General features: G+C 40.9%; 1 protein-coding gene across 2 annotated transcripts in view; it reads left to right on the top strand.

The window, feature by feature from the left end:
• The window catches only part of PIK3AP1 (phosphoinositide-3-kinase adaptor protein 1), a 41,257-nt gene that overhangs the window by 17,635 nt on the left and 9,798 nt on the right, over positions 1-13,824 (top strand). For both annotated transcript variants that reach the window (XM_050305711.1, XM_050305712.1), the window contains 8 exons: positions 8-156; positions 986-1,130; positions 2,605-2,747; positions 3,894-4,026; positions 4,416-4,612; positions 6,852-7,041; positions 12,459-12,554; positions 13,057-13,236. In XM_050305711.1, coding sequence (XP_050161668.1) covers positions 8-156; positions 986-1,130; positions 2,605-2,747; positions 3,894-4,026; positions 4,416-4,612; positions 6,852-7,041; positions 12,459-12,554; positions 13,057-13,236 — 1,233 coding nt within the window. The remainder of the gene's footprint in view (positions 1-7; positions 157-985; positions 1,131-2,604; positions 2,748-3,893; positions 4,027-4,415; positions 4,613-6,851; positions 7,042-12,458; positions 12,555-13,056; positions 13,237-13,824) is intronic.

Below are 13,824 nucleotides of genomic sequence, written 5' to 3' on the forward strand. Positions count from 1 at the left end.
ATTTTAGACTCCGGATGTGACTCTGTGACTGATACAGAAACAGAAGACGAGAAGAATCCAGCTTACTCCCACAGTCTTGCCATGAGTGAAGAACACGGATCATCCAAGAGCACTGGGGACCATCCAGTGGTGCAGCCTGACCGCATACAGTGTGGGGTACTGTATGTCCACTGTTGGGCTACGTTCTCACTGTGTGCTGGTGCAACCCATTATGTTGCTCTGTAATGGTCAGCTTAACAGGCCTGGGAATTAGTCCCAAATTCCTTTTCTGTCACTTTCGCTCTCAGCCCCCTGTCCTCAGTGTCTCTTTTACGAGCTTGGTTCCCTAGGCCCAGGAATAGCTTGGTAACATGCAGTGCTCAGTGCAGCCAAGACTGCTGTGTCGCTGGTTGACAGTCTCATTAACACAGATGCTTGGCTTGTGTGCTGCGAGGCAGGTTCACACCCTTCCCTTCCTCTGTTCTGGTGGTAAGTGGAGTAAGGTGATTGTAATGAACAAGTTAACTCCAGAGCTTGGATGCAGTCTAATATGACAATTCTGGTTTGTGCCTCATAAGTGACTCTGAAGAGCTTGAATTAGGGCTTCTTGTGTGAAAAATAGCACTTTTTAGTATGGCATCTCCTCAGATGGAAAGAGCCTAAGTTTCTTCTTTTCTTTCTATTTAAAATGTGGCTGTGCTGCTAGAGCGAAGAGATTGATAGAGTTGAAACTAAATCATTTTATAAATCTAGCTTTAATCAGTATATAAATCTATCTGAATAATCTATAGTTTTATCAGTTTAATCCATGTATCTGTGCTGGTGCAACCTGTAGCAGAAGCCACCTGCCCAGTTAGTCCATGACTGGAAGATGCTCCTGAAAACCATTCAGGACTGTGAAAATGACAGATGGTAATTCATGTGTTAGTTGCAATGATGACAAAATTCCTAGAAAATGTACTTAACTTTGTGTTGAACCTGTGTGTTGTAATGCCTTTTCTCTTAGGTGCAGACAACAGTTTATATTATCATGAAATGTAAACTAGATGGTGAAATGAAAACTGAAGTTGAATTCTCTCCAGAGAATGCATCCTCTGTGCGTGTACTGGCTGAGATGGAGAATGAGTACACAATCTCTGTGAAGGCTCCAAGTAAGCTGGACTGAGATTTTCCCCACCTCCTTCCCCCATCGCTTCCTTTCTATCTCAACCTGCCTGTCCTGAGAAGTGCCGGAGGGTAAAGGTTGCAATGCAGAAAAAATTGAGGCTAGAAAATCTTGGACTTGCATTCTCATATTTTGTTATACTTTTGTGATGAGGAGCTAAGAGAGACTGTTGCTTGGGGTCTCTGTTTTCCCCCCAGCAGCAGTAGGTTGCAGTATGGAAACACCTTGAAGCTTGTAAAGCATGTTGAACTTAACTGTGTGATGACCACCACCACATTAGCATTGGCAGGGTACCAGTGTGCTAGTTAAATAATTGCATGACTATGACAGCTTAATGTGTAATGATCTCTGTGATTAGAACTGAAACTATTCTGGCTTGCCTTTTAATTTATGTATGTTCTGTCACCCTAGATATCTACATTTACAAAATTAAAGGTTGTCTAAACTTCAGATTCACTAAACTTTAGGGGCACAATTTCAGAACCTTAAAGATTGATAGTTTCCCAGCATTATTTTATTTAATCTACTTTGGTCTGTCCTCTTGGAGAGTCATTGTTCCAGCTCTGAGAATAGAGACTAATAGTCATTATAGTAACTCCCATAAAGTCAGTGAGGTGGGTTGATTTAAAGAAGGTTACCTCACCCACATATAAAGGTTCAGTTTAATCTGTCTTAAATTTAAGACTTATAATTTAAGCAAAGACCTCAAAACTAGCTTGTATTTGAATTACAAACGTGATCTTCACATTGATGGAGTGTACGGTTGAAGTTCTGCAGTTTCTAACAGTAAGAGAAGTAATTTTTAATTCTTTTCTTGTGTGACTGTAACCATTTCATCATTTCCTGAGTTGCTAACGGGGAAAGATTAATTCAGTGGGTTTCAAAATATTTGTGTTTCAAAGAGAAAGTCCAGACTTGTGAATGCACACTAGACAAAACATCAGGAAGCTCTCAAAGTGCAGGTAGAAGAAAATCCTATGCATGGATAAAGTTGCAAAGCTGGAATTCATTTAAATTGATCTTATTTAGAGACTAATGAGGCTGACAGAGATTACAGAATTCTCAGTTACTTTTCAGATTTCTCTCCCTTCTCTTGTATTTTATGGCACGGCTTTAAAGAGAGCTCCAGAGAAAGCCAGGGATGGAGAGATGTGAGGCTTTCTAATTTGAGGTGAAGTACTGCTCACATCAATGGTCCAGTCTACTGTTAGCAGAGGACCTAGCAGGTCACAGGCTATGTGCACTGATATAGATATTAAGAAGGTAGTTACGAAGTACTTTCCTATTTAATGTTCAGACCAAGGTCATGACTCTTTTTATGACTCTTCGTGAATCAGTACAGCAGAAACTGTTTTGGTATCCATCTGGCATTATATCCAAACTCCTGTCCTCACAGTATTTGGTGCAAACTCATGGCTACTGTTTGTTCTAATGGTGATTTCTGCACTTTCTTTTCAAAGATTTAACCTCTGGGACAGTACCTCTGCAGATATATTCAGGGGACTTGATGGTGGGAGAAACAAGTGTCACTTACCACACGGACATGGAAGAAATCAGCAGTCTGTTGGCTAATGCAGCCAACCCCGTGCAGTTCATGTGCCAGGTAACGACTTTAGCAAACATAGAAACTGTGCTTTGGAAACCAGCTTCTTCAGAGGCTAAGACAAGTGGGCATAAGCAAAAGTGCTTGCCGTGAAGTAGCTCTTCTGAAATGAAGAAATGCAAGGTCATTTAGGGATTATCACATGACCTTAACACCCCCTTCTAGCGAAAGCATGGGTGCTTTTTCTGTCTCTGAAGGACATAGCTGGCTGAGTCAGGTTATCCAACTAATAAAAAAAAGTGCAGTCAATCAACACTCACATTTAGATCTTGATGACTTGAAAAGCTTGGAATTACAAAACTTGGTATAACAGAAAGTACTGTAAAGAAATAAACTGTTTGGGAATTTGTACCTAAGTGTTCTTGAAAAAGATGTGAATAGAAACAAAGGTTCATATTATCTGAAGGAAGCAGGGTAACATAAAATTATTTGTTTCCTCTTAGCACTTCTTTAACAAAGCCACTCCTCAGTTTTCATATTGTATTTTGCCCAGTTGGGGTACCTGAACCCTCTTAGAGGGGTAAAGCTTGCACAAGGCAAGCTCTCAGGTGTGTTGCCTTGCTGCCTGCCTGCATGTCCCTGGTTGGCCGGGTAGCAGAAGCCTACAGAGTAGTGCTGGTAGTCACCAGTATATCTGGGGCAAGGGAGACTGTGTTTCCTTTACTTTTTAGTTCAGCTTGTGAAGAAGTTGGTACTGGTTGATGCCTGTGCTTGGGGAATAGGCATATTTCCCAGTGGCTAAGAACCTGCTCAAAAGCCAAACCCAGAGTTTATACCAGAGTAATTAAACATGGGCTAGTGCATACTTAAAGCAGGAGGAACACTTCATTGGAACAGTTTCAGAAGTAAGATTGTACCTGTCAAGAAAGTAGGAGGCAAGAGTTTTCTATGCTTGCAGTTGAATGAGTGACTTTCTCGTTATGCTCTGTCTTCTTGTAGAGTGTATGATTCTCATCTCGTCAGTTTAATGATACTGTGTTTCTGGACCAGGAAGCTATTCATGTTCTTTGCTTGACCTGAACATTTCTACCTTCCATGTTTACACCTGCTGTTTTCTGATTGCGTTTAATAAAAGCACCATAGAAATCTCACCTTAACTGAATCTCCAAACTCCTCCAAACAAAAGCACTTTCCATTTATCTCTAGGCCTTTAAAATCGTGCCATACAGCATAGAAGCACTGGACAAACTGTTGACTGAGTCACTCAAGAAGAACATTCCTGCCAGTGGTTTACACCTGTTTGGAATCAACCAGCTGGAAGAAGAAGATATGACAGCAAGTAAGTTGAAAGATTCTTGGTTTATTTTTAAACTTTATTTGTATCCCTTGTTTTACCTTGAAGTGCCTTAACGCCGTGGAATGTGGTACCTGCATAGGCTGCCTCAAGAATCTTGGATCTCAGCCAAGAAGCTAAATTTCTGGTGATTTCTTTATTAATTTCTATAGAAAGGGGATTGCCCTTGAGTCAGCTGACCCCTTTTTAATTCTATTCAGCAGTCTCACTTCCTAAATTGTGACAGATGCAGCTGGGTAGACAGCTTCAAACACAGCCAGAGTGAAAAGATGATGGTCCCCAAATGTCTCCCATATTTTCTCCTTTGTTTCTCGCCTTTGTCTCTTTTGCTGCTAGAGAAAAACCTGCATTCTTACGGGTTCCTGTTTTCACAGATCAGAGGGATGAGGAGTTGCCAACACTGCTTCACTTCTCTGCAAGATATGGGCTGAAGAACCTCACTGCCTTGCTGCTTACATGCCCTGGAGCGCTGCAGGCCTACAGTGTAGCCAACAAGTATGGCCACTATCCAAACACCATAGCAGAAAAGCATGGCTTTAAGGATCTCCGCCAGTTCATTGATGAATATGTGGTAAGAGGAAGCAGCAGTCTTTCTGCCTTGTCCCACAGAGAGTGTGGGCAGTGGCACCGAGCTTGGCACTTAAGTGTTGCGTGAGCAGGAGTGATGAGATGATAAATTGTGCAGTGTAGTGTGTTAGGGTGTAGAACACAGACATCCAGCCACACTGAAAGCTTCCAGGCAGGAGGGCTAGGTGTGCTTCTCTGGAGCTAGGGAAATTCCTGGAGCTTTTTCACAGACCAAGTAAGATGGAAGAAGAGACTGCCATGCTGGCTTTCCTTGTCATCCATTCATCTAATGAAGTTTCTGCGGGGATGTGGTTGGGGCCTGGTGTACTCCTCTAACTTCTCATCTTTGGAAAACTACAGTCCCTTCATCCTGCTTACTTCAGGGAGTAATATGGAAACAGAATATTTTTGAGAAGATACAATTTGAGGTGTATCTGAGGTACAGTCAGATTGACGTACAGTCAGATGAGCTTATTGGCTCATTCACAGCTGATCTGTGCAGTCTACCTCCTCCACTTGATATCATTTCTTCCTGCATCAGTATAGCTGTTCGTTCCCCAGTTGCTCTATCTGGGATCCCAATTCACAATTCAGTTCTCTTTGAGCTAACCCCACCCACAGGAAGCAGCACTCTGACTTGTCCAGATTATGACATGGACCTGATTCCAGCTGCACCAAGCAATTGTTTCTGTGGGGTATGGGTTATATGGAGTTTGGGTATGCATGGAGTTTATCCTTTCTTTTCAATTCGAACTGTTTCAGGCCTGTATACTTCAAAATAACAAGAAACTCCTTGACTCACATCGTATGAATTCTATTTGCCTTTGCTTTCAGTTGAAAAGTTGTGTGTAATTGTCCTTAAAAATTGTCAGAATGGAGGGTGATAGATCTGTTAGTCTTAATGTGGTTCTGCCAGCCAATTGCAGTAGTATTTAAATCCTATTTAGGAGGTATGGGTGGTTCTTGGATTTGGGGCTTGCTTCTTGATATGAGCATGAATTTAGGATTATACATTAGAGCTAAATAAAAGTTATTGTGCGTTCTGAGATCAGGAGAGCTCAGGTAATGAGGGTAAATGAGAGATGTGCAGGAAGTCCTTCCAACCTCTTATTGCAGTACTGTGCTCCTCCTGTATTCTCTCCACCAGCACAGTGACAACTGTGTTAAGAGCAGGTCCTGCTTACTGACTGTCAAGCTGTGCAGCATAGTACCAGAGCACACAAATCATCTGCACTGGTGTGACAACTGCAAGGTAGTGACTAGAATCACTACTAGTGTGGATATCTGAAAATCCCAGTGAACCCCTTTACTCACCTTATTTTCTCTCTAGCAAAGGTTCCTCTGCACCTCTGTAGAGCATCTTATGAACTACTGGCCTGACTGATTTTGACCATGGAGGGAAGCTTGTGTAGACAGTTTTGACCCACATGCCCTGTGGATTGAGGGCCCTTGAGTTGTCATTTGTGGATGGAAGAATATCTTGTAGTATTTTGACTGGTTAAGATGGCTGTGCTTGTGACATAGCTGGAACTTGGGAGTAGGATGGGATGAAACTTTACATTTTGCTCCCTGGTGTGGTTTGGTGAAGATCTGCATTCTTCCCCTGCTCCATGTTGCAAATATGTGAAAAAGGGTTCTGCTGTCCTGTGAATTAGAAGTTGCCTGTATTATGTGAACAGCTGCCTGCTGTGAGGTTTCCTGTTAATATCACAGGAAAGGGTCTGTGTACTCCCACTCTGGGTGTTGTACATGCTGCTGCTAATGGCCAAGAAACTGAAACTGAATCTACATCAAAGCTAAAACTTCACTATCTTGCAGGTGCTCTGCATGTGGCAAGCTTTCCCCCTTATGGTTAGCTACGCTTGCCCCAAAATAGCCTTTGACAAGCGTTTGTATTTTTAGAATGAGCTATGTTTATGTTCTGGGGGTTTGCAGATATTGGGTAAGACACAAAATTTAAGGGGTAAGAGGCTGTAATGGCTATTCAGAATGTGTTAGCACCAACTTGTTTCACCTTCCTTACCTATTACTACAACATAGATCTTGAAGGCTTGGGCCCAGTCAGCTGTAGTGGGAATTTAATTCATTTGAGAAGCCTTAATCTTTGGGAATGGGCTACCTTTAGGTGTTTTTTTCCATAAGTGATGGGAGAATGAGGAGAATCATTTGCTTGCTTTGATTATCCACATTCTTTATTTAAATGAAACTTGAATTTTTTTTTTCTTGCCCTCCTTCCTCTCCAGGAAACTGCAGATATGCTGAAGAGTCACATTAAGGAAGAGCTGATGCAAGGCGAGGAGGATGAATCTATTTATGAGTCCATGGCTCATCTGTCCACAGATCTGTTAATGAAGTGTTCCTTGAATCCTGGCTCCGATGAAGAGCTTTATGAATCCATGGCTGGCTTTGTCCCTGGTGCTCCAGAAGATCTTTGTATGTATATTCATAGAATCACAGAATCATAGGATGGTTTGGGTTGGAAGGTACCTCTAAAGCTCACTTCATCCAACCTCCCTGCAATGAGCAGAGACATCTTCAAGCAGATCAGGTTGCTCAGAGCTCCTGCCTCTCATACACAGTAGCACCTCAGTTACAGCTTTTCTGCTCTCACCACAAGGAAACTAAGCTCCATCTCTAATATTGGCTGGCTGAGAAAATTGTTCTTTTTTTTTTTTTTTGATTACTAGTGTACAAGATCAAGAGCTGTTTCCTCAGTGTTTTGAGGACTCCCTGAACCTTGAGCAAGTAATGTACCATATAGAAGAGACTACATTTTCTACCATGTTCTGCTTCTCCCTCCTGAGAACCGGTGGCCTAAGGGCACTCTTGACTTACAGACTCCCACAAAAAAGATGTGATTTTACTGACAACAGGGAAACGGAAAAAACAAGGGCTGGGCTTTATTTAGCACAACTTCAAAGCAAAAGAAAGGGAGCATATAGAAATACATATACTGAAAAGATTATAACTGAAAAATCATTATTCTAATCCAGTCGGTTTATGCAGATGTTTTAACTTTTTCACCATTCCATTAATATTCAGCCAATTGCTAATATCAAGTTAAATACCTATGTTAAGCAATTGTAAATTTGCTTTTCTTACTTACCTACCTATTTGGTCTGGCTTCATCCCACTGACATATTTTATGATTCCCATGATGAGCAAAGAATCTAGCTTCTTATAATTTAAGTACCTCCATAAGGACTTCTAGTGTTTCTTCAGGTTTTAAGTGTGCTGCCTCCAGGGAAAAGTTTCCTTTCTGAAACACTTTTGCTTATAGGCTATATTGGTCCTGGGCTGTTTTTCTGCTCTTTTAGATTACATGATACTATAAAACACATTTTCCTTGATTATTGAGTCCAGAAGACTCTGTCAGTTCTTTGCCTGAACTCATAAATTCTTCTCTGCAAGTTTTGTTTGGTCGCTGCAGGGATGATTCTGCTACCAAAACCAGGATTGTTCTGCCTTCAGGTGGAGATAAGCACTAAGTCGGGTTGGACTTGTAAGAAACAAAGCTGCTCTTGTTCGCAGTAATGGGGGTGAGAGTTTCTAGATGATTGCAAGGTCTGCCTGCAAGCAGTACACAGCTGAATGGAGTTGATCGACTAAGCCTGTGCAGGGGGAAAAAGCAGGCTTAAAACTACTAAGCCGAACTTGTTTTCTTCAAAGCCTGAAATGCCCATATCTCCCAGAAACTATGCAGGGGATATTCCTTTCTTTCATGTATGCAGATCAAGCTCCCTGTGATTTATCACTTTTGAACTGGACTCTGAAAAGCCTCTCCTGCTTCTTCTGGAGTTCTAGTATATTGCCTCTGCACACAAAGCTCTGCTGCCTTTTATTCAGGAGTCTTTTACTGAAATTCTCTGTTTCTCTTATGTAGTCTGTTAGTCTTTGCCTGAAGAATATTTGCAGCTTGTCTGAACGGTGCTTAAAAACTACCTGTATTGTAACAGGTAAGTTTAAATTGGCACAGTTCTTGATGCTTAGATTGGTTCTCTCAAAGTTAAAGGTGTTTCATTATTATTTAGAACACAAGCAACACACAGGCAAACCCCCACTGAAATTAATGGGAGTGCTGGCTGGTTTAGAACTGCCATCACAAATGAAGGATGCAAGCTATTGTACTGACTTAAAGGTTTGTGAGGATGAAAAACTCACTAGGAAATCATAATTAACTACTACTGAGGTACTTTCTCTAGGAATTACTCTTATGTGAATAGATACGACCGTGGTGTGGAGGACAATACCTGGGCTGTTTTAAGTAGCCATACAGTGTGCCTATTTATTGTGGTCAAGGCAGGCTTCCACCTCAGCTTTTCAGAGACTGATCAAAGGAAGGTTAAATACCACAGGGTCAATTTGTCTGGCAGGAGGAACTGGTTTGAGAATAAGGTAACACAGGACTGGAGCCATTGTAATGAGATAAAAGCAGAAGCAAATACTTGGATACCAGAGTGTTCTGTTGTATTTTTCATACCACTTCTGATTTTTCAATGCAGTTTTACTTTTTTTTTTGTCTCTGCATGTGGTCTTGGAAAACATTTTCAGAGAAAGTGCAGAAGCTGTGGAAGGGCCCTGTTTTGCTTAAACTGACACTGCTTAAGTTGCACACACCTGTGTTGCATTACTAGCTGTGCCTTTAAGGTTTGGAATAATTGATGGAATTTAAAAAGATGGAAAAGGTTTTGTTCATCTACAGAACACTGCCTCCCCTCCTCTGAAGGGGAGCATTCTTTCCCACCTAGGTCTTAATGACCTGAGTAGTGTAGGTCATAAAGTATTCCTAACCATATCAGTGGGTCCTTACTAGCTCTTGCTGTACCCAATTTGCTGTTTTTTACTGAGTTTGAATTGCCTTCTTTAATTTTTTTATCATTAATCTAATTGTTCCTTCCCCAGAAGAGCACTTCCCTCACTCTTCACTCTTACTACACTTTTAAAATACCTGTGGAGTTAAATATAATTTTCCAGAATTTGCTTCAGGTTTGTGCAGGTTGCAGGTAAATGGCATTTAGCTGAGTAACACAGTTGCTGAACAGCAAAAAGAGAGGGTTGCCTCCATTGTATTGGGCTGGTACTATGAACTACAGTATCAGATAAAGCACTTTCCTTGTTCTGCTTTCCTTCCACCAGCACCTCCTGCTGATTTTTGCAAAACAGTATTTTGAGTAGGCTAGAGTTGAGCACAGAGGGACTTGGAGAGCAGGGCCTCTTCAAAGTGCTGCAAACCTGTTTGATTTGTGTGAAGATTAAACAGTTTGGTTTGTGTGTGGTGTTAATGCTCTTTTACTTTGGGAAAGAGTTAGGCTGAATTCTCAGTGTCCAAGGTCTGACAGTGACAGTAGCTGAGAGCTGGTTGAAACATCTGGACTCATAACACTGTTTCTATGTTTATGAACTGTGTGGACAATCAAACTCTGTATAGTGTGAGTTTCATGCAGAGATGTAATCCTTTAACCTAGAGAGTTGACTAAAGTCTATTGACTAAAGTCTAATTGACTAAAGTCTATTGTCCTGTAATTTGCAGACCTCCAACACCTAAAGAATAGATATTAGTTCATGTATGAATAAGTTGTGATGCCCTTATTCTACTCTCTTGCATATTCCTTCCCTCCTCCACCATTTTATTCTCTTGAGACCAAACTTTCAGCACTGTTCTCATTGATTTTTATTTTTGCCTTAGTTAATGCAAGAAACAGTAACCTCCTTGTCATCCTCGAGCAAGCTGAGAGAACTGTGCACAAAAATATAAATGCTTATAAAGTTCCAAGTTGTGATTTATGCCAACACATTGAATCTTTTGTCTTGCATAATGAATCTCTGTAAAGAGGTAGCTTGCTTTGTGTGCAGGAATACCTGGCATCTAGTGTTCACAAATATTTACAGAGGGAAGGGTCTTCCTACTTTCTAAAGGGTGTCCACACATGGATATTTTAGCTGTTGCGAAGGGTCTGTAGGTCATAGTTCATCTTCTGTATGTCTGTTTGCACGTTGGTTGAGCTCTCTTCTGAAGCTTTAAACCCTGCAAAGGGAAACTGACACTCTCTGAATAAATATCTTTTAGCTACTAAATTCTTACTTCTAGGAACTGCTTAACCCTCTTCCTGCTAACCCTTCAGACCAACTTTCCCCAGTAGCTTCAGGAAAATCTGGTGACCTTTCCTGTAATACCCATTTGTGTGTGCCACCTTCTTGTTTGTCACTTCTGTCTCACTAGCCGGTTTTTGCAGCAAGTGGAGCAGGTGGTGTCACTGACAAATTCGAGAACTTCTTTTCAGTTATGGTATATGAATGAGGTGTTAGGTCTCCTCTGTATGCAACAGGCCTGTGTTCAAGAAGGTAGCGAGGTGGCAATCTTGTCTTCTGAGGAGAACTAGTTAGCTGATTAATTTAACTATACTATAGAAAGCAAAACCTGCAGTACCCTGTTGCACTGATGGTTTAGTAATCCTGCAGAGCACAGCCAAAATTGGGAAGGTACTGTTTCCTACACAGAGAATGAAAGGAACTTTGCACACCTGTCATGTTCTGTTCTGCCCCCAAGCCCATAAGGAAGTGGCTTTCCTCTGGGCCTGTGTTTGCTACAGGTTCATTTCTAAAAGCTATGCTAAAAATAATCAAGGTGGCTATAAGGTGGAAAAATTCCTCTACAGAAAACTTCAGGTCTGTAGTGCTGATTCTTTAGCGTGCTCAAATGTCAAATCTGTGCTTTCATGTAATGCAGTGACACGTACGTGAACTTTGTATTTGGTTGATGGTGAGGAGATTAGTTCCAGCAGCATGCAGTGTGGCACAGACAGCAGAGCTCCTAAGAAGCTGCTGATGTGGTTAATCCACACAGCATGCAGTAGTGCTGTGACTATGTTGGAGGTATTCCTGCAAGGTTAAATCTAGGTTGAGTGCAGTCACATGACTGTCAGTGAGTCCTTTGACAATTGTTGATTTAAAAAAAAAAAAGAAAAAAAACACACCACAAAATCTTGCTGGCATATTCTTATTCCTTTTTCACAATCTCAGCTTTGCAGGAAAATGATAAGAAATATTAGAAAATATAAAAATACATTAATAAAAATATTTCATATTCTGGCATGTAACCCAAACCATCTAGTTTACATGGCAAGAGAATTATGACACAGTAATAGATATGCCTCAACAATTCACTTACTAATCAGTCTTGTTTTTAATATCATCAGGAGCATGGTTACCTAACAATTTTAGTTTTAGGATTAGTTTTAGGGTTACAGTGAGGTTGACCCTTTTTTTAAAAAATCGGAATTCTTTATGTGAAACACTGAATTAACAAAGTATCTTACTGTTTGTTGTCACTCTTTTCTCAATACTGGATTATCATCTGACCCCCTAAACACCTTCCAGTCTAACTATTTAACTCAGCCAACTGTTTCGACTTTTAGCTCAGAAACAAAACAAACACTATTTTCTGGGTCATGGGAAAATTGCCTTCAGTGTCTTGCCTTGCGAAATCGCAGGTTTCCTCTCGGGGAGCAGAGGCCAAAACTTTCATCTGGCCAAAATACTCTCAGTAGTAACCAATACTTGGTGCCTGCTTGAAGTGTTGTCAGAACTTCTCAACAGCAGTGTTAGTCATCCTCAAGTGTAAGCATCAGGCAGCTGGAAAGGATTTGTGCAGAGTGGACTGAACATGGCAACTCAGAAACCTTTTTTGAGGAAAATATCTGGTCAGTTGCCCAGCTTTTTCTTTGGTTGTCACCGCAAACCTAAGGTCCGGTCAGAAATACCACATCAGTTTATTGTATTATATTACATTGTTCCACACATTTAAGAATATAATTAACAGGTTCATCATTCTGATTTTTTTTTTTTTTCAGATGTAGAGATGCTTCAGTCCAAACCAGACACTCCAGCTGCTGGAGATGAAGTTTCACTAACTACAAAAGACTCAATGCTCCGCAGGTTTTTAGAAGGTGAGACCTGTTTGGAGGGAGGGATGGCAGCAGCACAGTTAAAGCAATTAAATAGAATTTGATATTTCTCTTAAGGATAGGAGATAGTCCACATTGTTTGCTTATTTCAGACAAAGGAACAATTCTCTTTAGTACTTTGTAGACTGTCATAAATAGGTTTTGGAAACCAGTGCTCTGCTTGATTTGTTAACTATTACAGTATTATGCCACTAACTGTTCTTCAAGTTCTTAAAAGGAGTTAGGAGGTTTTTCACTATTTCTTCACCAAAACAGGTGGTGCAGGTTTAGTGGCAAACAGTTATACACTACTAGATGTTCATGACTTTATCAAGTCAAGTTCTGTCCTGAAGGGCTTTGGCACTCTAAAGTCACTGCAAAACTGGCTGCTTTTGCCTGTGAAATGGCCAGCTTGGTAAAAATGTGGTACATAATGCATCTGGAGGGATCCAGTGTTCAGTGAAGTGACCAAGTTGTTATTCTTACAAACTGTACTCTGTTGTAGGCAGTAGCGTGGATGTGCCAGATTCAGAGGAAGGAGTTTACGAGCCGTGTGTTGAAGATGTATACTACCGGGTGGAACAAGATACTTTTCCACAGGAAATGGCCAACAGACCTCCAGTTCCTGTTCCAAGACCAGAGTCTAGTTCTCCACAGCCAGACAATGAGCTGTACATCTCCAAAAGTGAGTTGGGTACCAGTGGAAATGTAGACTAGTCAACTGTAGTATGGCATTGACATTGGCTTCAGTTGCCAAATAAATGCCAAGAAAGCCTAAACTTTTTGAGATCCCTGTATTATTTTACTCTGGAGTCGGACCACCTTTAGGATCCAATTTCATATGTTTTTCATCTTCTGTCTACTCTGAAAATACGGGGATGTTGTATCTCAAGACTGTGGCCTGAGCTTGCTCTTAATGAAATCAGCAGGATGACAGATTACCCCCAAATGGTATAAACAAATCCAACTAAATAGGAAAGATACTGATATTATAAGGACACAATCAAGCTAATAAATTGAGACATTGCTGCTCAGTAATAGTATCATTGATTCAATCACATTTATATAAGGCATGGTTTTATATCTCGAGATCTCCCTCTGATGTGGGGTTTAATTGAAACTGAAGAAGATTGTGCCTCTTAGTTTGCTAGGCAGTTTTGGAAATCTCGGTCATATTTCACACACACAACAAGAACCACAGTACCATGTGAGAGAGTAATTTCAGTGACTTTCCTTTCTCCAATGACAGGACTATGGGGAGAGCATGTCCAGA

Source organism: Myiozetetes cayanensis, unplaced genomic scaffold (assembly GCF_022539395.1).
Source record: "Myiozetetes cayanensis isolate MyiCay16 unplaced genomic scaffold, myiCay2020 scf10, whole genome shotgun sequence".
Classification (NCBI taxonomy): Eukaryota; Metazoa; Chordata; class Aves; order Passeriformes; family Tyrannidae; genus Myiozetetes; species Myiozetetes cayanensis.